The sequence below is a fragment of the Ctenopharyngodon idella genome, chromosome 23 (assembly GCF_019924925.1).
Source record: "Ctenopharyngodon idella isolate HZGC_01 chromosome 23, HZGC01, whole genome shotgun sequence".
NCBI classification, from domain to species: domain Eukaryota; kingdom Metazoa; phylum Chordata; class Actinopteri; order Cypriniformes; family Xenocyprididae; genus Ctenopharyngodon; species Ctenopharyngodon idella.
Window position 1 is genome coordinate 6,478,937 of NC_067242.1, and position 25,268 is coordinate 6,504,204.

The 25,268-nt window shown below is 37.9% G+C and overlaps 2 protein-coding genes across 9 annotated transcripts in view; one reads left to right on the forward strand and one right to left on the reverse strand.

Moving 5' to 3' along the window:
• The window catches only part of LOC127505693 (protein adenylyltransferase SelO-like), a 557,335-nt gene extending 556,670 nt beyond the window's left edge, over window positions 1–665 (forward strand). For all 8 annotated transcript variants that reach the window (XM_051881401.1, XM_051881400.1, XM_051881395.1 and 5 more), the window contains one exon: window positions 1–665. In XM_051881401.1, the coding sequence (XP_051737361.1) occupies window positions 1–123 (123 nt within the window). In that variant the 3' untranslated portion in view covers window positions 124–665.
• Window positions 170–24,873, reverse strand: LOC127505690 (amyloid beta A4 precursor protein-binding family B member 1-interacting protein-like). The gene is made up of 14 exons (XM_051881391.1): window positions 24,850–24,873; window positions 24,649–24,708; window positions 21,922–22,021; window positions 18,121–18,371; window positions 16,953–17,030; window positions 13,142–13,301; window positions 7,938–8,059; window positions 7,481–7,555; window positions 7,052–7,195; window positions 6,755–6,865; window positions 3,053–3,151; window positions 2,657–2,780; window positions 2,510–2,556; window positions 170–1,280 (listed from the first exon to the last, which is right to left on the reverse strand). The coding sequence occupies exons 1-14, from the start codon at window positions 24,856–24,858 to the stop codon at window positions 729–731; spliced, it is 1,932 nt and encodes a 643-aa protein (XP_051737351.1). The 5' UTR covers window positions 24,859–24,873; the 3' UTR covers window positions 170–728.
• Window positions 24,874–25,268: the final 395 nt, after the last annotated feature.

The following is a 25,268-nucleotide window of genomic DNA, read 5'->3' on the forward strand; positions in this document are numbered from 1 at the left end:
GTGGCGCTGTTGCAGAAGACTCTAATGGAGCCTTTTTTGAATCAGGATGAGGCTGAGAGAGCTGGATATGCCAGTAAACCTCTATCCTGGGCTCAGCAGCTGAGGGTCAGCTGTTCTTCATAATCTACTCAGGGACGAATGGGAAATAAAACCACAAATTTCAGCATCATTTCAACCAAAAATATTGTTTATAACATTGTAAACACATCTGAAGGTCTGAACTTCCTAATGGATGATCTGATTGGATGATGAGCCATGTTCGACATTATATATACACCCCTGTGGCTGCACAGTCTTCAGCTGTAACATACTAACATGGAAGTCTTTTGTCGTATTGCTGTTTCTGCATTTCTACAAAAAGTGCACAAAACTTTGCATCATGCATCATCTGATTATGCCCGCATCATACATCTCCTGTTTACTGTAAAAAGGAGAACTCAACAATTAGGCATGCTGGAATCTGTTTTACAGTTAACTTTGTAAGACCTGATTTATTATGACATTTCATTAGCAATGAAGATATAGCACATTTGTAATACATACAGTATATAATCTGATTAGGTGCATAAGAACAACATATTTACATATTTAAGTTTGGTGGTGTAATGCAAGCATATTGAACAACAACAGAATTAAAGATGTGTGTCCTAATGTCACGCCAAGAACTGGTTTGACGGTCAGTTCCTCAGTCCAACTATGTCAATTAGCTCTTTCTGTCTTCAAGATCATTATTGACCACGCTTTTTCTGCATGGCTGTCATCAGTTCTGACATGAGGTCACCACCTGAGGGCGCTGTTAGTTGAGGTGTAGTTCTCTTTGGTGGAGGTGGAGCCACTTTTCTGACGGAGCCGGCGGATGGGTTGGCAGCCGGTGCAGGAGCTGGTGGTGGAGGCGGGGGCGGAGGTGGTGGCGGTGCTCCACCTGCAGATGCAAAGTTTTGGGGACCAGGAGGAGGTGGTGGAAAGGAGGCAGTGGGGTCTGGAGGTGGTGGGGGGAGCATGTCTGCCCCATAAGATCCAAAACTAGGTGGCGGTGGAGGAAGAAAGTCAGGGGGCAGCTCGGCATCTTCTGGAGGAGGTGGTGGAGGAGGCAGGTCATCCATGGGTGGAGGTGGGAAGGAGGATTGTGGGAATTTAGGTGGAGGAGGAAACTTGTTGACTTTGGTTGTGCTGGCAGGAGGGGCAGGAGGAGGAGGAGGCAACATGGGGTCAGGTGGTGGAGGAGGCAGGATGTCCAATGAAGGCGGAGGTGGTGGAAAAGATGTTTGGTTGGCAGGACCCTTCAAAAACAAACCAAATTGGCATTGAGGTGCAATTCAAACAACTCTCTTGTGAAAAAGTAGTGTGCTTAATTGTACTGAATGTGCTCTTGAAGTAAACTTTAAATCTTTAAAGTATATTTAAAAAAAAAAATACTTGCAGATAACATAATATTAATTAAATAAAAGGCCACTTGCAGTAAGTGTACTTAAAGAGAGTACATTTTCATGACTATGTTTCTAACACAGTTAAAGGGTTAGTTCACCCAAAAATGTAATTTCTTTTACATTAATTACTCTCCCTCATGTCGTTCCAAACCCGCAAGACCTTCGTTCATCTTCAGAACGCAGATTAAGATATTTTTGATGAAATCTGAGAGGTTTTTTTATCTCCCATAGAAAGCAACGAAATTACCACATTCAGGTTCAGTAAAGACATTGTTAAAATAGTCAACGTGACTACAGATGTTCAACCTTAATGTTATGAAGCAACGAGAATACTTTTTGTGCGCAAAAACAAAACAAAAAGTACTTTATTCAATCATTTTTCCTCTTCCCTGTCAGTCTCGTACGCAGTTGGCGCAGTGAACGCAGTACAGATCTTTCCGTATTTACATTCGAACACCAACTCAGTATTGGCTGATGTTGTTCACGTGAGCAGCACGACACATGCTGACGCAGGAGCCGGCCACGTAGAACTGACGTAAACACAGAAGCTCTGCACTGCGTTCACTGCGCCAACTGCGTACGAGACTGACAGGGAAGAGGAAAAATTGAATAAAGTACTTTTTGTTTTGTTTTTGCGCACAAAAAGTATTCTCGTTGCTTCATAACATTAAGGTTGAACAACTGTAGTCATGTTGACTATTTTAACAATGTCTTTACTGAACTTGAATGTGGTAATTTCCAAAAAAGTTGTTATTTTTGTTTTGTTTTTCGCACAAAAAGTACTCTTGTCGCTTCATAACATTAAGGTTAAACCACTGTAGTCACGTTGACTATTTGTGTGTCTTTACTACTTCTCTGGACATTGAATGTGGTAATTTCATTACTTTCTATAAGAGATAAAAAAAAAAAAAACTCTCAGATTTCGTCAAAAATATCTTAATTTTTGTTCCAAAGATGGTTTTGCAGATTTGGAACGACATGAGGGTAAGTATTTAATGACAGAAATTTCATTTTTGGTTGAACCCTTTAAAGCTCATTGTTTTCTTCTTCATTACTAAGGAAACTGATAGATTGAGATGTACCATGGTGTCCTTTGTAGGCTGAGGAGCGTGTCCATTTGCAGCTTTGACTGAAAGATAAACAAAAATGTAATCAAAATCCTTTTACATGGTAATATATCAAGATGTATGATGCATTTTATAATGATCTATTCAGCTCATTATCTCTACCTTTAGGTTTAGGAGAGGGTGTCGATGCACTGGAGGAGGCCTGGATAGTGCGGTTAGCCCAGGTTGCAGAGCCTGAGGCTTTCCTCACAGCGGTCTTGTAGTTTTCATATAACTGCTTACCATACTATGAAAAAATCATGACAAAACAAAGACCGTTAATAAGGTAGAATAACTTAATGATTTTGACAAAGTAAACAGCTCACAATAGGACTCAACCCAATACAGCCACAATTTAAATTTTTGCATCGTAAATTACAATTTATAATGCCAATTTTTGCTTCAAAAAGTTCATTTTTGCTTCATTTAATGTCTTCTTTGTGTTTATCATACAATCATTTTCTACTTTATAAATGTTTTGGCAAAAAATGTATGGTGTGTGGCTTGGTTTCTGCTCACCTTTGCAATACGTATCCCAGTCACCCACAGAGTCATGGTCAACTCATCATCACAACACAGATACTTGATGTACTGTGATTCTTTTTGAATCTGAGGATGCTGAAAGCAGATCACAGTAACCATTTGAACATGACACAAACCTGATTTATACATCTGAGAAGGCTAAGATAATAATTTTTGTCATTCCCTGTAGATTTTTGGAACCACTTATTTTTTTAATCTCATGTGTTGACAATGTTAACATTGTTTTGCTTACAGATGTTGATGATTGAGCTGCAGTTGCACAGCAGAGACAGTAGATGGCACACTAAAATCACAATTTGATTGCCAATGCCCCTCTCCTGCCACACTTTAGGATTAAATATTGATAAAAATGGACCAAAACAATGTTGTTCTTTTTGATGTTGAATTACTGCATACATGCAAAGAGTGCATGTTCTTTTTCTGTTGGAGTCTAGTTTTTATTTTGCATCTACTACATTTATTGCATTTTATCATGTTTTTGCATTAATTGCTTGACAAACATATAACACAGCCCATCCTAAACTAAACAGGCTGAAACACCCTTGATGGATTGATGATTTGTCATGCTTTTTAACAAGAGATCAGCACATAAGTGAATCTGGTTTTGCTATTATCCTATAAGGTATTTTTGTTTCCAATGGGTTGATGTTGGTAAAATAGCTTTTTACAGTTATCATTACTTTGTCCAAAACAAGTCTTTAGCTAGTGATATTCTTTCCATGCCTCATTTTTAATTTGGTAGAACAATAACCAAGAGAGTGTAAACTGTTGAGGTATTTTAAATTGTGTGCAAAGGTTTTAATTACAGGATGGCTCTGCCAACTGCAGTCTGAACACAGAAATAACCAGAAAATTTTTTTTTCACCTTTCACTACTTGTGGCAGGCTACTAAACCATAGTGTCTTGTTCAAATTATAGACTATATTCATTTGTAAAGGCATGAGAACCATGATAGCATAGCACACAAGCTAGTTTTAAATTGGTTGCGTTTCTTGCGTGCATGAAAATATACTATATACAGGTAGCTGTGGGTGCCACAGGGCTCACTCTTAGGCCCACTGTAGTTCTTCACACAAGATGTAGCATGTAGCAACTTCTTTACCAGATATAGAAAGTTTAAACATCAGTAACACTTTTTAAAGTGTCCTTGTTGCAGTGTAATTAAGTACTGAGTAATATTAAAGCTGCAGTTTCACTGGAAAATGTCATCTGAAGAAGTAACATGTCATCCACTTTTGTTCTGACCAACTAAAAAAACACAATAAATACAATAAATCGCATAACCAGTGGTGCAAATTACTATAGTTATAGTTTGTTCTCGAATTGTTAATGTTAAAAACATCAACATTGCGTGACTATGTGTATTGTGTATTAGCGTTATCCATAACTGTATGGATTAAGTGAAAATGTGTGCTACTGTTACCTTATTACCCAAACCATTGAAATGTCTTACCTGTCCAGCAGAAAAATAGCCATCTCTGCATCAGTTTTAAACCCTTTTAAATCACGGAGGTCACGCCACCGTTCAAAAGCCCTGCCAACATTTATTCTTGTTTTCACACGGGCCCGAACGCTTTCCCTTTTTTACTGTATAGGTTATCCACAGTTTGAAGTCTTTTACTTTTTACCACAGTTGTCGATGATGATTGTTGTTTTGAACTGTCTGGATTACAAGCCACCATCTCAAGTTTAAATACATTCCATGTTCTGTAAGAAGAGGCTACAAATGATCCGCCACCTGCAGCATCCTCACATGCGATGTAGCCTTCTAGCCAGGACTCCTTCTTTCTGTTTACAGACACGATGTAAAGACGCTAAGACAAACATCAGCAAACTCGTATTTCCCGCGGAAACCTACCAGTACCAATCAAATTAGAAAACATTATTACAAGCTTACCGTTGTGAATCGGGCTAAGGAGATAGTTTTGAACACTGATTGGTTATGTACTTGCTCAATAAGTGATTTTGGATCATTTTTAACCAAAAAAAGTTACAGACTGCAGCTTTAATAAACATCATGTCCTTATGTCTTATATCTTATATTTTATAAGATGCTGTTTTGTATAAACTATAAAATACTGTACCATTTCTTGAATTTAGCCCTTTGCTATCTAAGAAAGATTGACCTGCCATGAATCTTCAAACCCCCATCCCTTATGTTTCATGTTCCCACAGCTAATGCTAGCTCTCATCCATGCACGCTAAACGGGAAAAGATTTTTCCTCAACCACTTCCTGCATTCTGGAAGTTCAAATGCAACACATTGGCTTTTATCTTTGGGGGTAGTAATTTGGCTAATTATTATATATTAAAGCACCAGGCATAAAAGAAGCACACACCTTGAAATAATTATTGTACAATTTGTGTTTAGCAGCCAAGGGTTTGGGGTCACACCTACCAGCTTGAGTAGTGGTTTTTGAGTGGACACTTATGAAAGAGAACCAAGCAGATTTATGGTGTGTAAATATCAGATAGTGCCCAGAGTACCTAAAGATACCTTGTTATTATGACAAAAGCTGAGGTCACACCTTAACACTGGCCTGAGACTAGGTTTGCCATTTAGTCATTAAATAGAAGTATCATTTTTGTGGATGTAGTTTTGGATCAGTGGAGCATTTTGAAGGGTTGCAGAAAGGTCATCTTCAAGGTTGTAACCCTGTCACACTATTGCACCATTCCTAGATGCTGAGGGGAAATAGATGCTATTTAAAGAGATGTAATTTACAGCTTCTTTTGCTCTAAGCCTCACATCTTCTATGTCTGCTTTCATGTCCATGACTAGCCTACTGCTGATAGAGCAGCATTTTGTTACGGAAATGATGAGGATTCACTTTATGTCCCAAAGTTCAGAAGCACCATGAAAACCTCTGTTTGGGTTTTTAAAAATATAGTATGTTAGTCAACACATCAAAATAAGTGTACTTCTTTAAAGCATGACAACTGATCATTAAAATATGATCTTAAATGTCATTATACTAAAACATTTAATTTGACATTATTGCAAAGTGCACTTTTTTTAAAACTTAAGTGTGAAACACGGTCCCATTTTATATTAGGTGGCCTTAACTACTATGTACTTACATCAAAAAATAAGTACAATGTACTTATTGGGTTCATATTGAATTTGCAAAACACTTTTGCTGCTATTGAGGTGGGATACGGGTAAGGTTAGGGAAAGCTTTGGTGGTATGGGTAGGTTTAAGGGTAGGGGTAAGGTGTAAGGGATGGGTCAACAGTGTAATTATAAATGTAATTACAGAAATTAATTACAGATGTAATTACATGCAGGTGTTTTTAAAATATAAGAAAAAGGTAAAAACATGTATGTACACAATAAGTGCATTGTATGCAATCAAATGATTAATTTAAATGTAAGTACACAGTAGTTAAGACCTCTTAATATAAAGTGGGACCAGAAACACTTAAAAGTACACTTAAATGGCCTTTTATTTCATTAATATTATATTACCTGCAAGTAGTTTTTTTTTTTTTTTTTTTTTATTATATATGTTTAAGATTTAAAGTACACAAGTGCATGTTCAATAGAATTAAGTGCACTTCATTTCAAGGGTGGGCTGTTTTTTTTACTTTATTCATCCTTGTCAAACTGTAAGTTTCTGCTCCAAACTCTGTATTGATGTTAAAGTGAGAGCGGTTCACCATAACAGGACACTGTACCTTGAGAATGAAGCAGTGGTCTGTTGGTGCTTTGTATTTGTTCCTATATTCTTTGCAGTAGTAGACGTTCACATTGTCAAACTGCACCAAACACACAAGATCCCGTGAAGCCTGATGGAGAGAGAACCCCATAATGCACTGAAATTTAGTTTCTTGACATTTTCACCAAGCCAGTTATTATTTAGGTCTGTAATAATTAAGTGTTAATTTAAATAGCAACCTGATGTACAATAAGGGAGGATTTGTCTGAACTCAAAATACACTGTATGTTTTACTGTCTGGGTTGCCTGATCTGACCTTTGTCTTGCCTTTGGGTGAGTAATACAATCCAGAGGCTCGCAGCAGGAAGTAGCGCTGTTTCCAGGATTTCTTGCCATCCTCCTTCAGATACAGAACGCCCTCAAGGTCAGGCACAATGACGGAGGCTCCACAAAAATTCTCCTGTACCCAGAAATACAGAACCAGACATAAAGACTTTCATCATTCACTTACACTCGTGTCATTCCATGTCGACTTTCTGTTCACCGCACTGGAACAACATGAGGGTGAATAAATGATAATAACATTTTCATGTTTGGGTGAAGCTTGTTTAGACCTGCATTACTCGTTTAAATGGCTTCAATTATGACATTAAATCTGACTCCATTAAATTCTTTTAACAAATCTCTACATCTGTAAGTTGACATAAAATCTCTCAATTATAACAAAAGTTAAAGCCAGACGCACCTCCAGAAGTTGTTCTTTGTCTTTTTCTTTCATGTCCATTAGAGATTTCTTTTCTTTTTTCCACATATAAAACATCTGTAAAAGAAATTGAAATGGACTTCATTTTAATCAACATTCAACAAAATTTCAATAATTATTTTAAGTAATCATTTTGGTCTACACTAAAGAAGTCTTCTAGACTTCTACCATTACAGAAGTCTGTCAATGTGCTGAGTTTAACTGTTTTTCTAATTTCCCTTCCATTTTTTTTTTTTTTTTTTTTTTTATTGAACTAGAAATAGAGAAGTCAGAGAACAGTTTTTGCATGGGAAATGTCACAATTCGGCAGGCAGAGGAAACAATATACTGTAAGTGAAAAGCGTTATTTTTAGCGCTTTTGTATTTTACTTTGATATTATCAGAAGCTGTAATTCAATGTGTATTGGCAAGAAGCACAAATAGCTGTCCAAACACTTGCCTGAGGGTTTCTGAACACTTCATATTTGTCTTTTTTCTCTTGAAAAATCACTTTGTTTTCACTGTCCCTGGTCCATGTAGAAAGAGGATCCACTAGGTTCTCATGGTCCTCAAACCCCCGCTCTGTGGAAAGTTCAAACTCAATTCAAATGTCATCATTTTTGTCCATACTACATTCTCCTATTTTCGTAAATGAACCCTTTGAACTCAGGCACACTTTGTGTAAAGATTGATTTAACAGGCAATTTTATCCAAAGCTACATAAATAAAGGTATACATTTGTGTGTTCTCAGGGAACTGAACCATGATCTCGGGTTTATCTTGCAGCTTACCAACTACAAGCACTGATGGAAAACAATGTTTACATTAATTTCACACGCATGCATACATTGATCAATCATAAAACTCTTCAGAGCAGCAGATGGGTTCTCCTAAAGCCAGCTATATGGCAAAAAGCCAGCTGTTTTTTGTTCTATCTATGTGACCCATTATTTTCCATCCAGACTTGGCTCAACTAAGTGCAGCGCGCCATGGGAATTTTCTTAGACCCCCTCCTTCCCCAGCACCACCTGCCTGGATCTACTAGGGGGTTCTCCCTACTTTCTTTGCAGCAGCTTGTATCTTATTCCCTGTATTTATGTGCATGTTTCGGCAGCAGCAGATCTAGTCCATAGATTTCATTCATCTTAACAAAAAAATGGTGTTTAAATTTTGGGAGTTGTCATGATTGAAATACATACACTGTATATACTGAAATACATACACTGTACATATTGTACAGAAATACAAACATAGAGTTTTAAATGTTTATTAATAATGTTTAACTTTAATTGCACACATAAATAAGTAAATAAATAAATATATAATCTTTTTGAATAGCATTTGTTTTCATTGATAATGTACTTTGCGTTGTAAATTGTAAAAAAAAAAAAAAAAAAAAAAAAAAGACATTGTGCACCAAAAATATAGACTGAAGCTGAAAGGTCCTCTGAAAGTATAAATTAAAAATACAGTAAAAATACAGTTATACAGTTAATAATAATAATAATAATAATAAGTAACTTATGGGACCAAGCACCAAATGGGAGGCCTTTAATATCTGAACTTCCCATTGCTAATCTGTATTCTAATAAGCATAAAAGTACACAACAAACACAAATATAGAATAGAACTTCCTCTGAAATTTCATCTGAACTTTCTTTTAATGCTGTAAGGTAGCTTGACAACTGGATTAAAGCGGAAAGTATTAACGGAAATATAATAGCAAGAAAAATTTTTTTTTTAAAAATAACTTGATAAATGATTATCATAAACTTAATAAGCGAATGAGAGTTTTACTGTGTGCAGCTCCCACTGCATTGATGCCAAACTAGACACTGTGTTCTTATCTGTACTATGCTGTCTGCAACCTCTCAGGTTCTCAGTTAAAGACTGAATATACTGATTAAAAACTGGAATGAAGAGATCTTATGGGTGGTCTGACGTTTAGTGTGGTTACTGGCATTCACAGGCAATAAATGGAAGCCATTTTCCCTGTGTTACATGTCTTGTGTTTCTGCGACCTAGTTTTCCCCAGTCTGTTTGATTAGTTCACTTGATTCACCTGTCTAGTTAATCATCTCATCACCTCGTTAAGTTCCCTTTGTTTGTCACATGTATTTAAACCCAGTGTTCTCCTTCACTCCTTGTCCGTTCTCGCTTACGTTTACATGTATGTTATGCTGTCTCGACCCTGTTGGACTCTCCTGTGTTTGATTAAAGACCTACTCGTATACTCATCCTCATCCTCATCCTCATCTTCATCTTTGTTGTGCGTTTATCCACACCATCTGTGACAGAAGAACGGACCCAAACAGTGATTTTTTTTTTTTTTTTTTTTGCTGCGTTTTTTCCTCGGTTTTTTGTTTCTTTTTTCCCTCATGAATCTACCCGCTGTCCAGCTTCTCTGCCTGGAGCAGGGAGACCGCTCGCTGGAACAACACACCAGTGACTTTCTCCAGCTTGCGTGCCTGACTCACTTCCCGGACCGCTCGCTCTGTGTATTTTATCACACCGGCCTGAGCGAGCGGTCCAAGGCACACATTCCAGCGGGCAGTCCAACGGAGGACTTCGCCGCATACGTAGAGCGGGTGCCGGTGAACAACAACTCTCCGTTCACCATCGGCCCTGCTGAGGATGTCACCAGCGCCACTCCACATCCAGAGACCAGCCACCCGCCACCGGCTACGTTTACGATGGAGAGACGAGAGCCCACCGCAGACCGTGAAGTTCAACCTGCCGGGACGAGTGAGACCGAACCTGAGGAGAGGACGGAAGGAGTTGTCGCCCCGGGATGTGAACCGCAAGGTGTGCCTGACCAGGTGCGTGAGCCCGTTACATCGTGTGCTGCCGAGGGAGTGTTTGTGGAGTTCAAGGGCTGGGAGGAAGGCCCCGCCCACAACCTCACCGCGGTGGATGGGATCGCTATGGCCACTGGAACTTTTTTGGAATTATTGGATGTGTTTGAGGAGGTTAATTCCTTGTGTCTCCTCTCCCCGCTGGTTCCGTCCAGCCCTGAACTGTCCGTCTCCCCGCTGGTTCCGTCCAGCCCTGAACTGTCCATGTCCCCGCTGGTTCTGTCCAGCCCTGAACTGTCCGTCTCCCCGCTGGTTCCGTCCAGCCCTGTGTCTCCTGAGTTCCTTTCCAGCCTCTCTCTCCCACCTCCTCAAACTGCCTGCTCATCATTCCTGCCTCCTCTGGTACCCTTCATCCCCTCTTCAGCTCCATCACTCAAGTGTATGGACCCGATTTGAAGCTTCAGGCCACCAGCTCCACCTAGGCCAGAGGATCTCCTGGATCCGCCTCCAGCCTCCGAACCCAACACTCTACCGCGGCCTGTCGACGCGTCGGCCGTCCCCAGGGTGGCGCCTCTCAACTCTCCACTATGGCGTCTCCCGTCCTCGACTCCACCCTGGGGCCTCATCATGGTTGGTCTCCGGACCAACATCTGGCTCCTCTTGCTCAAGGCTTCCCCTTGGCTCCTCCCACCCTCCACTCCCCCTTGGACTATTTTCGTTGATTTCTGTGGACTTTTGTTTAGTTCTTCCGCCCTTCGCCCTCCTCTACCCTGTTGGACTCTCCTGTGTTTGATTAAAGACCTACTCGTATACTCATCTTCATCTTTGTCGTGCGTGTATCCACACCAACTGTGACACCCTGAGCATATGTATGATTTCCTGTGTCCTTCAACTCGATGAGAGCACACTAATGTATCAGAGTAGATAGTGAGAAAATATGTTTGTGAACAGAAAGAAACAGACAGTGTGTAAGCATCTACCTTATTTTGGATGTGCGAGACTAATGATTCATTAGTCACTATAGACAAATAACTAAACCATTTGCAATATCAAGCAGCATAACAAGCTGTTTTATACAGCTAAAAATGACTGGAAACGAAAGACTGTCAGCAAGAGGTTGAATCAAAGATGGAAATTAAAGGCTGAATCTATTTGCAAGCCGTTCCTTAATCAAATCAAACTCTAAATTACACTTCTTCAGGATATCAGGAAACAAAAAAGCAATGAACAGAACAACTAATAATAGACGAGTTATGACTAAGACTGAAACAAACACAGGGCTATAAATACACAGAGAAACACTAGAGACTAAACAAGATCATTAACTAGACACAGGTGGAACACATGAGGGCCAAACAAAAACCATGGTAATTGATGAACTACTGAACAGAGAACAGTGCAAATCAAACAAGATCATGATTAAAACCAAACTTAAACCAAGAACAGATGAAACAATGACACCGGAAGCCAGACATATTCAGTTTACAAATGGCAGTGACCACTCCTTCATCTGTGTGTGTCAGAGCTGTTTAGACGTTCCTCATCAGTACTTTTCTCATGATCATAAGTCACTCACAGTAGGAAACATCATCATGCGAGGATGATGCTTTTCTAAAATGAACTTGGGTGTAACAAATTTCCAAAGACCTTTAACACAGCTAAACACTGGCACTGTTTCTGATTAAATGTTTCTGGTGAGTTTCCTCACACTCTTTTACCTACATAGGCAACTCACTTTTAAAGGGGAGGCACATCGCCCTCAGTATTAAGATTAGTAGTTAAGCTATAATTAATTGTTAAGATATAATATTTGGTCCCCACCACCCACCCTTTTGAAAAAGAAGTGTGCTTAAATGTGCACTAGTAGTGTACTTCAAATCTTAAAAGTATATTAAAAAACTGTACTTGCAAATAATATAATATTAATAAAACAAAAAGCCAACTTAAAGAGAGAGAGTACACTTTCATGACTGTTTCTTAACTTTTAAATAGTGTGCTTTGTAATAATGTTTATAATATAATAATTAAAAGTTTTACTTTAAAGTACATTTAAATATGTTTAAAACATAGCCATGTGTAATGCTTTAAAGAAATACACTTATTTTAATGTGTTGTTTGACATCCTAAAGCACATGTAAAGTACTTGATAATAATTTAAATCTATAGTTATTAAAGTTAATCCTAATCCTGCCCTAAACCTCTAGTAAGTACATGTAGTTAATTATTATTAACTATTAATTATTATTAAAACATGATGTACTTTAAAATAAAACTTTTTATTTGACATTATTTCAGAGTGCACTTGTTAAGCGTGTTGAAAAACATAGTCATGAAAGTGGACTCTCTTTAAGTATACTGAAGTGGCCTTTTACTTCATTATTATTATATTATCTCCAAGTACAGTTTTTCAAAAAATATACCTTACATGGTTTGAAGTACACTATTCAATACAATTAACTGCACTTCTTTTTCATAAGGGAAAGAACAAATTAAATAACAAGATCAATCCAGTCTCTTTAAGTCTATTCATCTAAAATTTGGCAGCCAGACAGCAAACTTAATGGCTGTAGATGAATCCTCAGAGCAGATGGAGAAAGAGAAATGGGGGATTCCGATCATAAGCACGGTATTTCCTCACGATAGACAGTGTCTGGCGCACTAAATTAAACCCACCTGTCGTTTGGTGTGTGAGAGTGAATGTGTTTGGTGGTACGTAGGCTCTGTACAGTGAGCTCACTGGAGCCTGGCTGTCAGCACGCCAATGAAAACACCCTTCATCATCTTCGCAAAATCCAGTCCTATAAAGCTGATGACGACTGAATGGACATGTAGGTGTGTATGTGTGTGTGTGTACATGGATGATACTCACCAGTCTGTAAGTCAGGGTTGGTCTCACACACACACCAGTCCACATTGCAGTCACAGTGTGTCTTCTCAAATAGGTTGTCCATCACATCTCTGACTGTTTGTCTCTCATCCACCATCAGAGTCTTTGAGCTGCCATCTGTAATCACCACTTTCACGACCAGCTATCACAACAATTGATAAATAACAAGGTTAAAGTCAATTAACAGGATAACTGCATGTTTGTTTGTTTTTTTGATGATTTTCATCTGCTTTTAATGGAATTATGGCATGATTCATTGACATCTTTGCATGCCCAAAAAGAAAAGAAAACAAAACAAACTGTGGTTTTGATGCTTTATGTATTGGTCAGATAGTTTCATCCAGTTTAAGTGAGCAGTTCTTGTCCAGAATATTCTGCAAAGTGGACTAAAGTTGAACTTCTGGCTAAACAAATTAGTTGAAGCCTGGTGGGAGCACTAGTATAAGCACATGCTGGTGACAAGCCATGCTGGTCTTTTCAACAGGGTCTATGCACAGATGTTTGGAAGACAGAGATATGAATGGTCTTATAGACAGATACGTTCTAATAATGGAATGTGAACTGCAGAGGGACATCTTTGAATATCAACAATCATGCTATAAGCATAATTTAGCTCATTCTAAACAATCTTGTTTCATACAGACCACATTATTGCAGTTATAGTTGCAACTTTATATCTGTTGTTGTTGTAACTACTATTAAAACATACAGCTAAATCACTTTGAGCACCTTAAGTAACCTTAAGTAACAACTTCATCACTTAGGTGTGATCTCCACTTTCACAACATTAAGTCAGTGTGAGTCAGCGTAGCCTACAACCAGACTTTTTTTTTAGAAATTTAGACTGGTGATCCCTCCTGGAGTCTGACCGATGACACACTTGATTTTTTTACACTATTGAGAAGAAAGCAATTGACAGCTTAATGTAAAAAGTAAAGTACATCTAAGTGAAAACAATAATTGTGCAAATCTTGCTCTTTTATTGCTGAAAAGGCCATTTAGGCTTCATGAGATTCAGATGTTTCTCCTAAAACTAGACACATATTTTGCAGTTGTTGACATATAGTATGATTCACAAATTCGCCTGCCCATTCAGTCTGAATGGTTAATGGTGAAACAAACTTGGCTTGCTGTCCTCGAAGGAGGCTCGAACCCGAGGCTTGGCTCGAGCTCCGAGTTAAACCCCCCTATAACAGTACTGCATAGAGGGAGAATAAGAGAAATAGAGGAGGAGATGGGGAGGAGGAGGGATGCTGAAAGAATTGTCGCTGGGATGACACAGTGACTGCTGCTTATATACGCTTGTAATGATGATTGACAGGACTGAATGTTTAGGCTCCTCCCGAACCTACGTTTGGAACTACATTTATGGATCTATACATTTCTAACAACAATTTGGACAGTTATGTAGCAGAGACCAGCTCATTCAAGTCAAGGTCGAGAGTAGGTTGAGTCTGAGAATGCCAGTCAACACCAAGGACTTAAGCCAATATATAGACTTAAGGAGGGTTGAGTCCGAGTGAAGATCAAGACCAGAAGAGGGTCAATTCCGAGTCAAGACAGAGATCACAAGAGGGTTGAGTTCGAGTCAAAAAGCAAGACAAGAAGAGGATCGAGTCCAAGTCAAGACAGAGACCAAAATAGGGTTGAGTCTGAGTCAAGACAGAGACCTGAAGAGGGTCGAGTTAAAGTCAAGACAGAAACCAAAAGTGGGTCGAGTCTGAGTCAAGACTGAGACCTGAAGTGGGTTGAATCTGAGTCAAGACCGAGAACTAAAAAGGATTGAGTCTGAGTCAATACAGAGACCAGAAGTTGGTTGAGTCTGAGTCAAGACTGAAACCTGAAGATGGTCTAGTCCAAGTCAGGACAGAGAACTGAAGAGGGTTGAGTCTGAGTCAAAACAGAAACCTAAAGAGGTTCGAGTCCAAGTCAAGACAGAGACCAAAAGAAAGTCGAGTCTGAGTGAAGGCCTAGACCTGAAGTGGGTCGAATCCGAGTCAAGACCGAGACCTGAAGTAGGTCGAATTCGAGTCAAGACCAAGAATTGAAAAGGACTGAGTCTGAGTCAATACAGAGACCAGAAGAGGGTCGAGTCCAAGTCAAGACAGAGACCAAAAGAAAGTCGAGTCTGAGTGAAGGCAGAGACCTGAAGTGGGTCGAATCCGAGTCAAGGCCGAGACCTGAAAAAGATTGAGTCTGAGTCAATACAGAGACCAGAAGAGGGTTGAGTCCAAGTGAGGACAGAGACCTAAAGAGGGTTGAGTCATCCAAAACAGAGACTTGAAGAGGGTTGAGTCCAAGTCTGGTCTCCAGTATTACAGCACTGAATTGGGAACAAATTTTGATTAGAAATGTGTGAGTTCTCTTGATAGTAGACTTTAGCAAATCTGTATACAGTTTGAGACATTGGTGAGATTTCTTTTGAAACTAATTAGACAATTGTGGTACTATGGCATTTTTCACAGGAGAAACATTTGACCTCAGTGAAAGTCTCTATTTATTCTTACTGAGGTCTAGGAGAAACAAATTAGATATTAAACAAATGTTATTTTTTTTAAGGGATGTCATATATAAGGCCTCTTTGGGCAAATGTCTGAGCATGCAGCAGATTGGCAGTATGTTTTAGAATGCCATGATCTCATTGAAGTGGAGTGATGTTGAAATGGCTATGCGCCCATGGAAAAACATAGATATTCTCTTTATTCATTTTGTCCAATCAAAAAGAAAAAAAGAAAGGAAAAAAAAAGAGAGATTCAGGAATGTCTGTTTTAGTTTGGTTGGTAATCATAGGCGGAGAGTGAACCAACTCCAGGGTAAGCTGGGGCGGATCTAGAAAATTATTGAGGACTGTGAGGGGTGGCAACACCAAAGCAAACAAGCATTCAGTCATCTATACTTAATCTATACTGTATCATCTATACCTCATCTACTGTACGCAATAATTAAAAACAAAATATAGCCCCAAGGTGCAAGCAGTAAAACGACATAGGCCAGTGTGGATGATTAGCAATCCATAAAAGTCCAACTTGAATCTTCACTGAAAGATAGTGTTTGATGAAACAGCTTACAGCAACACACAAGTGTCAAAAAGGACAACTGACTTTCATAAGAAATAATTTAGTGTTAGATTAAACGAGTAGTCAAAAATTCCCCTCTAAAATGTTCACTGTTGTAATGCATGTGATCATAATTATTGCGGTCTAAGTGTGGACTTATATTCAACATTTAAATTTAGATGAACCGCTTGTCATAGGATGTCATAAATAAATTTTAAACGAATGTGAACTCATCATTTGCAGCTCAAAACTTTATCTGAAGCATTTATCTTAAGGCTCTTTTCATTTTTATCATTTATTTCTATAATATATGTAGCTTGCAGTTCAAGTGATTGTTTTATTATTCATACCACAATAGCTTGATCTTGAAAAAGACAAATTAAATGGTCTCTTCATTTCAAATGGGCAGCAATATATTTAATCATATCTGGCACAACATCATGTGTGGACACCCACCGGCAGAAACATGCCTATGCGTCATTACTGTTTTAGAAATGAATCATTGTGGTGGATGTCCATTCACCCAGACCACTGCACAGAATTGAACAATGCCATGAAAAACACCTATATTTTTGCAGTTAAATAACTCACATTCTTGATAAAGGGATTTAAAGGTCTTCAGCTGTTTTAGATTTGCCAAAGCAAACATGAATCATCATGAGGATTTTCTGACTGCACTGAATAATATTCAAGTGCATTCAATATTAAAAAATTATTAAAACGACTGCGTCGCTCACCTTTTTCACTTTGGCTTCCTTTAGCTTCTCCAAAGCAAGCTTGATTTTATCTGCTTTGAGCTGTTCCTCTTGTTCTTCCTGGGGGGATACAAAATGATCATTACCCAACAGACAAAACAATATATACAGTATCAATGATTTTTGTAGTGATCTGATCCTATTAAGGTTTCATGGAGTCAACGTGACGTCAAAAGGCTGTACATATAGGTAATGCAAGGCTTACTCTGATTCTACAGATTAAAATGACAAAAGTAAGAGAGTATTGTGCATCTTAACTGAAATGAAATTTCATAAGTGACTGATTTGTAATGTTCCGCATAGGCAGCAGCTCTAAACATGCAAATAGTTTGTTGACTCCAGTAAAGATTGACATTAGCATGATACTAAGCTAACAATGTGATTAATTAGCATAAATGCATTAAATATTGGTAAAATAGTCCATTGTAATAAGACTAAACTATATTATTACTTTTAAGTTTTGATTAAAATAGATCTTCCTTACTGAAAAAGAAGTTAAATATAGTTTTTAAGATTTGAAGTACATTACAAGTGCACATTCAATACAATTAAGCACATTTCTTTTTCCACATAGCCTGTATCTTACAGCATGGCATCCATCTTGAATACATTTTTTAAACTGAGCATGCCAGAAGGATGAACACAATACTAGCTATCTGAGAAGGCAATATAATTATTCTGCCCAACTTGTTAAACAGCCTTTGCATCGGTAGTACTGTATGTCTGTAATGCTTTAAAGTGCTTGCTAGGTTGGCATCTCACTTAAGATTGTGAAACAGAGCTGATCTACATTAGAAAGCCGTCTGGATATCTCCTGTTGTACATTCCGTCAAGCACTGGGCTAGACATAAAATAACATTCAGTGAATATCCAGCTGAGCTAACATTGCAATCATGAGGGTAATTACATTTTACGGTTGGGCTTTTTTTTTTCATGCAGAGTAGAAATGGATATTGTAGACAATCATAGGGTTCATACTTCATAAAGTTAATGCAGTTTTAGAGCGTTGGCTGCACTTAAATTCCATTATATTTATTCACATCTGTTGTTTGGCCTGGTTTGTGTTAAAATAAGCCCTGTAACCTTCAACTAAAGATGTGTTAACCACATGAGGGCTGTGGGTGTGCGGACCATTCAGAATGATATTTACTTTCGATAGTTTAGTGGCAGGTGGTGGGGGTGGAGCTGCAATGGAGTTGGAGGAAGTTGCAGGTTTTGAGGTGTCAGTTGACGCTGGAAGGCCAAAGTTACTCTGAGGCTGTAAGGGTGTTGGGGCAAATGGAGCTGAATCCTTTGACGTATCTCTTTCTGTGGCAAACTTTTCCTCTGTGGCACTGATGTCTGCCACCAGGTCAGCCATCAAGGCATCTAAGTCATTGTCTTCCAGATCATGCAGGGATGCTTTAGAGAAACATACAGGGTAACAATGTAAAACAAAAACACCACATTGTTGACAACTTACGGGGCGGAACAAAAAATTACAATCCAATCTCATGAGAATATGTACAGTAATTACAAGGTGGCAGTTTCGTATATGAATTTGTACAATGTGATTTGTACACAGTTTTTGGGAAAAAAGTAAGCATGAAGTTCCACCCCTAAACATAACCATCAGTGGGGAGTAAGCAGATTGTACACAACATTAATGAGGTTGTGCAAATCAACCACCAATTCAGCAAAATGTAAAAATGTTATGAATTGCCATGAGATTGTGTTAGATACCGTGGCTACAAATTAAGTTAATTTGGTTCAGATGACTTTGAATTAAAACAAGGCAACTAATAAATAAATAAGTGTTTAAATGTATACTTTAAAAATGGTAACAGGTTTGACATTGCATGATATCCCCCCTCAGACAAACCTCATAAATCATCAAAAATAGTAATTTATGGTCATACAGGTAAAAGCAAGACATAATTCATACATTTACAAAAGACACTTAAATAACGAAAACAAGCAGAATGTCTGTTTCCTTTCCTTGATCTTTGGAGTGCGCCACAATCAACCAATTTCATTTTGATAATCTGTAGACCTAATTATATAGTGAAATATTGCGTAGCCTATAGTCCTAAATATTCCCTTTTATTGTATATGTGTTATGTAGGCCTATAGTTTTATTCTGTTTTCTCCTTTCACAGTGCGTGATGTGACGTTGTGTGAACTCATGTTCTACATATCCTGCAATTTTCGCTGGTTTCAAAACGCACAACAAGCTGCATATTAGCCTACTTGACATTCATTTTCACTTAAATGTAGGCCTAATGCTTGACGGTTGGTGACATATATCATCGGAAAAAATAATGCCAGGGCATTGCTATTGTGACTTACCTGACCTATGATGACTTGACAGCTGAGCCTGAGCGCGTCAGCGCGGGCATTTCACACACTTTGGATGCGTCAGCGTCACATTTGCATAGGCTGTACTATTTGAATTTGTGATTGGTTGACTGCCAAATCAAAATATTAAATAGAATGAAAAAAATAACGTTATTAACCGGTTAATGGCCATTACAAATTAGCGTTTCTGTTCAGAACGATTATATTTGATTTCGTTTCCGTTTCTGGTTACGTTCAGGTCAAAATTTCATTCGTTTCCGGTTTTCATTTTTGTTTCTTGAACCGGTTCAGAGCCCTGTTCAAAACTATCTCCTTACCTTAGCCCAATTCACAACGGTAAGCTTGTAATAATGTTTTCTAATTCAGGTGGTACTGGTGGGTTTTTGCGGAAAATTCGAGCATGTCGCGGTTTGTCTTCGCGTCATTACATCATGTCTGTTTACATAAAGAAAGCGTCCCAGCTAGTGGGCTATATGGCATGTGAGGCAGATCATTTATAGCCTTTTCTCACAGCAGCTGCAATAATTAAACTTATCATTTGGAAGGCAGATTGTATGGTATGACAAATTAACGTTAGAGATTAGACTGTACAGAAATTTAAATCTACAGGTAACGCTAATACACACTAAATACACATAGTCATGCAATGCTGATGTTGTTAACATTAACAATTTGAGAACAAAGTATAACAATAATAATAATTTGCACGGTTTGATGTGATCCAAACTAAGCGATCGTTAGATTTAATCACCATTGGCAGCGCAATTTATTGTAATGCTTTTTTTTTTCTCCCTCAGTTGATCAGAACAAAAGTGGCAGACATGTTACTTATTTGTTCAGATGACATTTTCTGGTGAAAAATCTTACTTTGGTCATACAGTTTTTGATATTTTTGATATATTTTTACTAGTGGGTGCAGGACACTATAGTTCATTTATGTAAGTGAGGATAGCAAAATAAAGTAAACTGTGACATATTATACCCAAAAATTCTTCATACAGTGGACTACCAGTAAAATTGATAAAACATTTGGAACCAAAAATTATTCAGACACTTTGACCTGACCATGTTTTGCTTAAGTGTTATCTTATTTTTTTCTGACAGTTTAACTCTGAGATCTTGTCATATTTTATTACCATTTTTTTAAACTATAGTGAATAAACTGTATTAATGAATGAAATGTTCAAGGAGTCTGAATACATTTTGGTTTGACTGTACTTCAAGACTACAATCTTTGATTCTGAAGTACAGTATCCACACCGGTGCGGTGACTGACAGCAAACATTAGATTCATCCGCGCTGAGGAGCCGTGCCGATGCACAACCCACGTTAAGATTCCACAAATAACTGCAATTGCGGGTTTCAAACAGAGATGCCGACAAAGAGGCAAAACTTACGGACTGCAGCTTTAAGTTTAACTGAAGCTGAGATTTCTATTTCCCAGCATGCTTTGCTCATGGCACTCGAAAGGAGAGTAAATGATAAAATTAAATGTTATATAACGTTTTTTATTTTTTATTTTTATTTATTTATTTATTTATTTATTTTTGTGCAGTATTAATGCTGAGGGAGATTTAGTAGTGATAACCTGATAATTTTAAGTTAAATGTATAAATTAGTGTACTCAAACATTTTAACTTAAAAAATTCTCATTCAACTTTTTTGAGTTCTGACAACTTATTAGTGAAGTAAATAACTTGCAAAACTTGAAGTAAATAATTTGCAAAAACTCAAAATGTATGAGTTAGCCAACTCAGTTCTTCAAGTTAGGAGCAATTAACATGCATGAGTACTACAAACTCAAAACTTGATAGTTCTGCTTACTTAAAATTGGGATCATAACATAAAAAAAATTATGTAACTGATTACCTCAAATTTTTTGAGTTAGCCTAACTTATTCAGGTTTACAGTGAAGAAATTACATATTGACTACCTAATTTAATAGACAACTGAATACATTCTGGTAGTATCACCCAATTTTGGTGCTGTCACTGAAACTGATTAATTGAAATATAAACCATGATATTTCTCTTTCAAAGCACATATTGTGGCAAACCTGTTAAACCTTAAAATGTTTTGGGGGGTAAATTTAAAAAATGTTTTATGCCATGGCAAATACAATTGCATACCATATTACATTGAAAAAAAGTAATCTAATCTAAATTAACTAGATTTATTCAAGTCAAAAAATATTATTTAACACTGAACCAACCTATACATTAATTTATACCAACAAAATTTAATAGGGTTAAATCAGGTAGAAATAGCTCTTTAAGTTAACAAAACAGTGTATTTACAGTTAATCTTCTTGTGCTAAGAACAAGGTTCTGTAAAGATTTATCGTTGTATTGTTTTTCCTATAATAGAGTTGAACTTTTGAGCTTGATGAGGCCCATATATAAGTGTGTTATTCAGGCTTTGATCGGAGACAACATAGAGAAACATTCTCTACTTCAAACAGCCCTATCTGTGCATCTTTGGGCTGCCCTCAGACATAATTTTAAGCAAATTTTCTCCAAAAAGAAACACACTTGGTGAATTGATCCTTTCAGGTTAAATAACTTGGTAAGAAAGCAGACACTGGTGAAAAATATTAGGTTGAAATATTGTTTACCATTAAAATCTGTAAAACCAATGGAAAAGTTCATTTGCTGAGGTTCAGGAATGGAGGAAGTTTTAGGCAAAGGCGCAGACTCTGCTTCTTCTCCCAAACTCTGTGAAAAGACAATGAGGTACAAGCCAAATGATAGATATCAAATATTGAAGCTATTTTTAAAATAACGGAAATAACAGCAAAGGAACTATCATCTTATTAACATGCAGATGTGACATACATGGGTTGGACAATGAAACGGAAACACTGGCAATATAGTGTAGGAGGTTTCATGGTGGTTGGGGGTTTCACGCCTGGTGGTCAATCTTTACTGATTTTACGTTCCATCAGTAAAAGCAGAGTGTGAAGGTAAAGGGGGGAGGGGGGGATAGGCTTAAATGAAAATATTTTCAAAGTAAGACTTCATAACTACAGGTAAAACCATACATGGTAAAACTACTCACTACTGTCAAATGATATTATATTATGATATGTTATATAGGCCTATAAAAAACGCCTGAACACAGGTAAAATACACCTTCACAAAGACATGAATTATATATTCCCCTACCCACCCAATAAATATATTGCAATATAAATGGCTATAACATAGTTTTCAGTATAAATATTCCACATTTCCACAAACCATGGTAAATTACTACAGTTCACTCATGGTAAATGTTTGTAAGCGTGGTGATTTTGGGATTTAAAAGTCTTCTAACTTCAATCATGGCACAATGTTTCTCCTGTTTTCCTCTTCGGTCTTGTTGGGAATGTTGAGGCTGTTTCATCTGATTTAAAACTAGTTTAATCATCAAGTAATATGTAGTTTATAACCGAGAGGTGTGTGTCGAATTGAAACGCTTCTCACTAGATGTCGCAACGCTGTTTAATAATGGTGACTGGGAATAAACGCAGCATCTTTAAGCTTTCGTTCCGTTATCCACTGGGCCGTGCTGCATAGTTCAAAGTAAACTAGTGAAACACATGAAAACAGCGCTATTTGTTCTGTATTTGTTGTTACTGAACGAGAAACAACTTCAGATGGTTCAGTGACAGAGCGGTCCGAACTAATCCAAATAGTTTCAGATCGTTATGCAAGCGCGTTTGGCCTATTCACGGGAAAGAAAGTCGACAGAAATACGGGACATGCATAATAACTTCTGAAATATTCGCATGGAAAAAGTTTCTCAGGTCAGTCGGAGGAGCGTGCATGGTACGAACAGTGCGTATATAGCCGTACAGCTGCAGGCGCAACTGTGGCCATGTATCTAACCAAATTTGGGGTGCCCTCGGACTGGATGAAGATGATTGGCGGGCTAGATTTGGCCCGCAGGCCGCCAGTTGACGAGCCCTGACGTAGGATGAACCATATCCAACAGGAGTAACTGTCGTTACAAATGGAAGCTGCCCGAATGGAATGTCCAGGTACTAACCCGGATTAAATCCAAAAAACATAAAACCACAGCTGCCCAACTCATTACAGAATTAAATGCACACCTCGACTCTCCTGTTTCCACAAAAACTGTTTGTCAGGAGCTCCACAGAGTAAACATTCATGGTTGGCTGCTATAGCCAAACCTTTGGTCACTCGTGCCAATGCCAAATGTAGGTTTCATTGGTGCAAACAGTTCAAATCTTGGGCTGTGGACAATGTGAAACATGTATTGTTCTCTGATGAGTCCACCTTCATTGTCTTTCCCACATGGGAGTTATGGTGTGGAGAAGCCCCAAAGAGGTTTAACACCTGGACTGTTGTGTGCCAAGAGTGAAGCACGGGGGTGGATCAGTGATGGTTTGGGCTGCAATCTTGGCATTCCCTACTGTTCTTGATGGGCGTGCCACTGCCAAGGACTACCGAACCATTCTGTAGGACCATGTGCACCTAATGGTTCAAATATTGTACCCTGAAGGGGGTGCTGTGTATCAGCATGATAATGCAGCAAATACACACAGCAAGACTTGTGACAGAATGATTTGATGAACATGAAAGTGAAGTTGAACATCTCCCATGGCCTGCACAGTCACCAAATCTACATATTTTTGAGCCACTTTGGGGTATTTTGGAGGACCAAGTCAGAAAACGTTTCTGTTCTGGAAGAGGAATGGCTCAAAATCTCTCTGGCCAGTGTGAAGGACTTGTACCTGTCATTCCCAAGATGAATTGATGCTGTATTGGCCTCAAATGAAGTCCCTACACTGTCCAATCCTGCTCCTGGAAAGCTATTGTCCTGCAGACTTTAGCTCCAACCCAAATTAAACACACCTGAACCAGCTAATCAAGGTCTTACTATAGGCTAGAAACTTCTAGGAAGGTGTGTTGAGGCAAGTTGGAGCTAAACTCTGCAGGACAGTGGTCCTAGGACCGAGTTTGGACACCCCTGCCCTACACCATACTAATAACTTCTTATAGTCTAAAACCAGGTGTTTTAGTTTCATTGTCCAACCCCTGTATATGTCATTGTTATTATGTGTGCTTCCTGCTTTTATTCCATATTCTGTTCAAAACTCATCACATCTCATTACTGGAACTGAATAAAAATGACCATTGCCATTGTTTGAATGAGAGATAACTGTTGTCTTCTGTTGAAATGACCATAAACATAAAATGAAAATGTTGTTATTTATGAAGCTATTTCCATTTTTTTTTTTTTTTTTTTTTTTACTTTAAGAAACACATAAAGGCACACAGGGCACTGATTAGGTTGTCTGTCTGGAAGATATGAGACGTATCCACAGGAAACATACCTGCGTTAGGAGATCCATCTCCTGCAGCATGTCGCTGAACATGGCATCAATGTCTTCCATCTACAACAAGAACAGTTGGGCGATGAGAATTTAACATTTGACATTTAACAAGTCATACAATAGGATTGGGAATTTAACATTAATCAAATGTAAATACAAATCAATTTTCACAATTTTTTAACTTCATTTATTATTTATTACCATGTCCATATGTAATACTTTCTGGAATAATGAATTCTGTTTGGTGTCTCATGTGGAAAGTGTCATAGTTGAAGTAAACTTCTAAAGTGGTGAATGGAAAATACAACAAATATATGCATAATTACAAGTAACTAACTCTAAACCATAAACCCCATAAGTACATGTAGTTAATTAATATTACTTGGTACTTAATTGTGTAATTACATTGTAAACAACATTACCTTAAAATGAAGTGTAACAAAATATTTTTATATAAAGACTACTAAAGTGTATTTTTTCATCGTCATCCTTGGCAACATACTGGTACTACTTTCATGTCACTACATGCTCGCTCTCTTTTTATGTCAATAGAGGCATAATCTTGTGACTCCAAATGCTACTATGAATATGATTTATGGAGGACCAAGATTCATTGACAC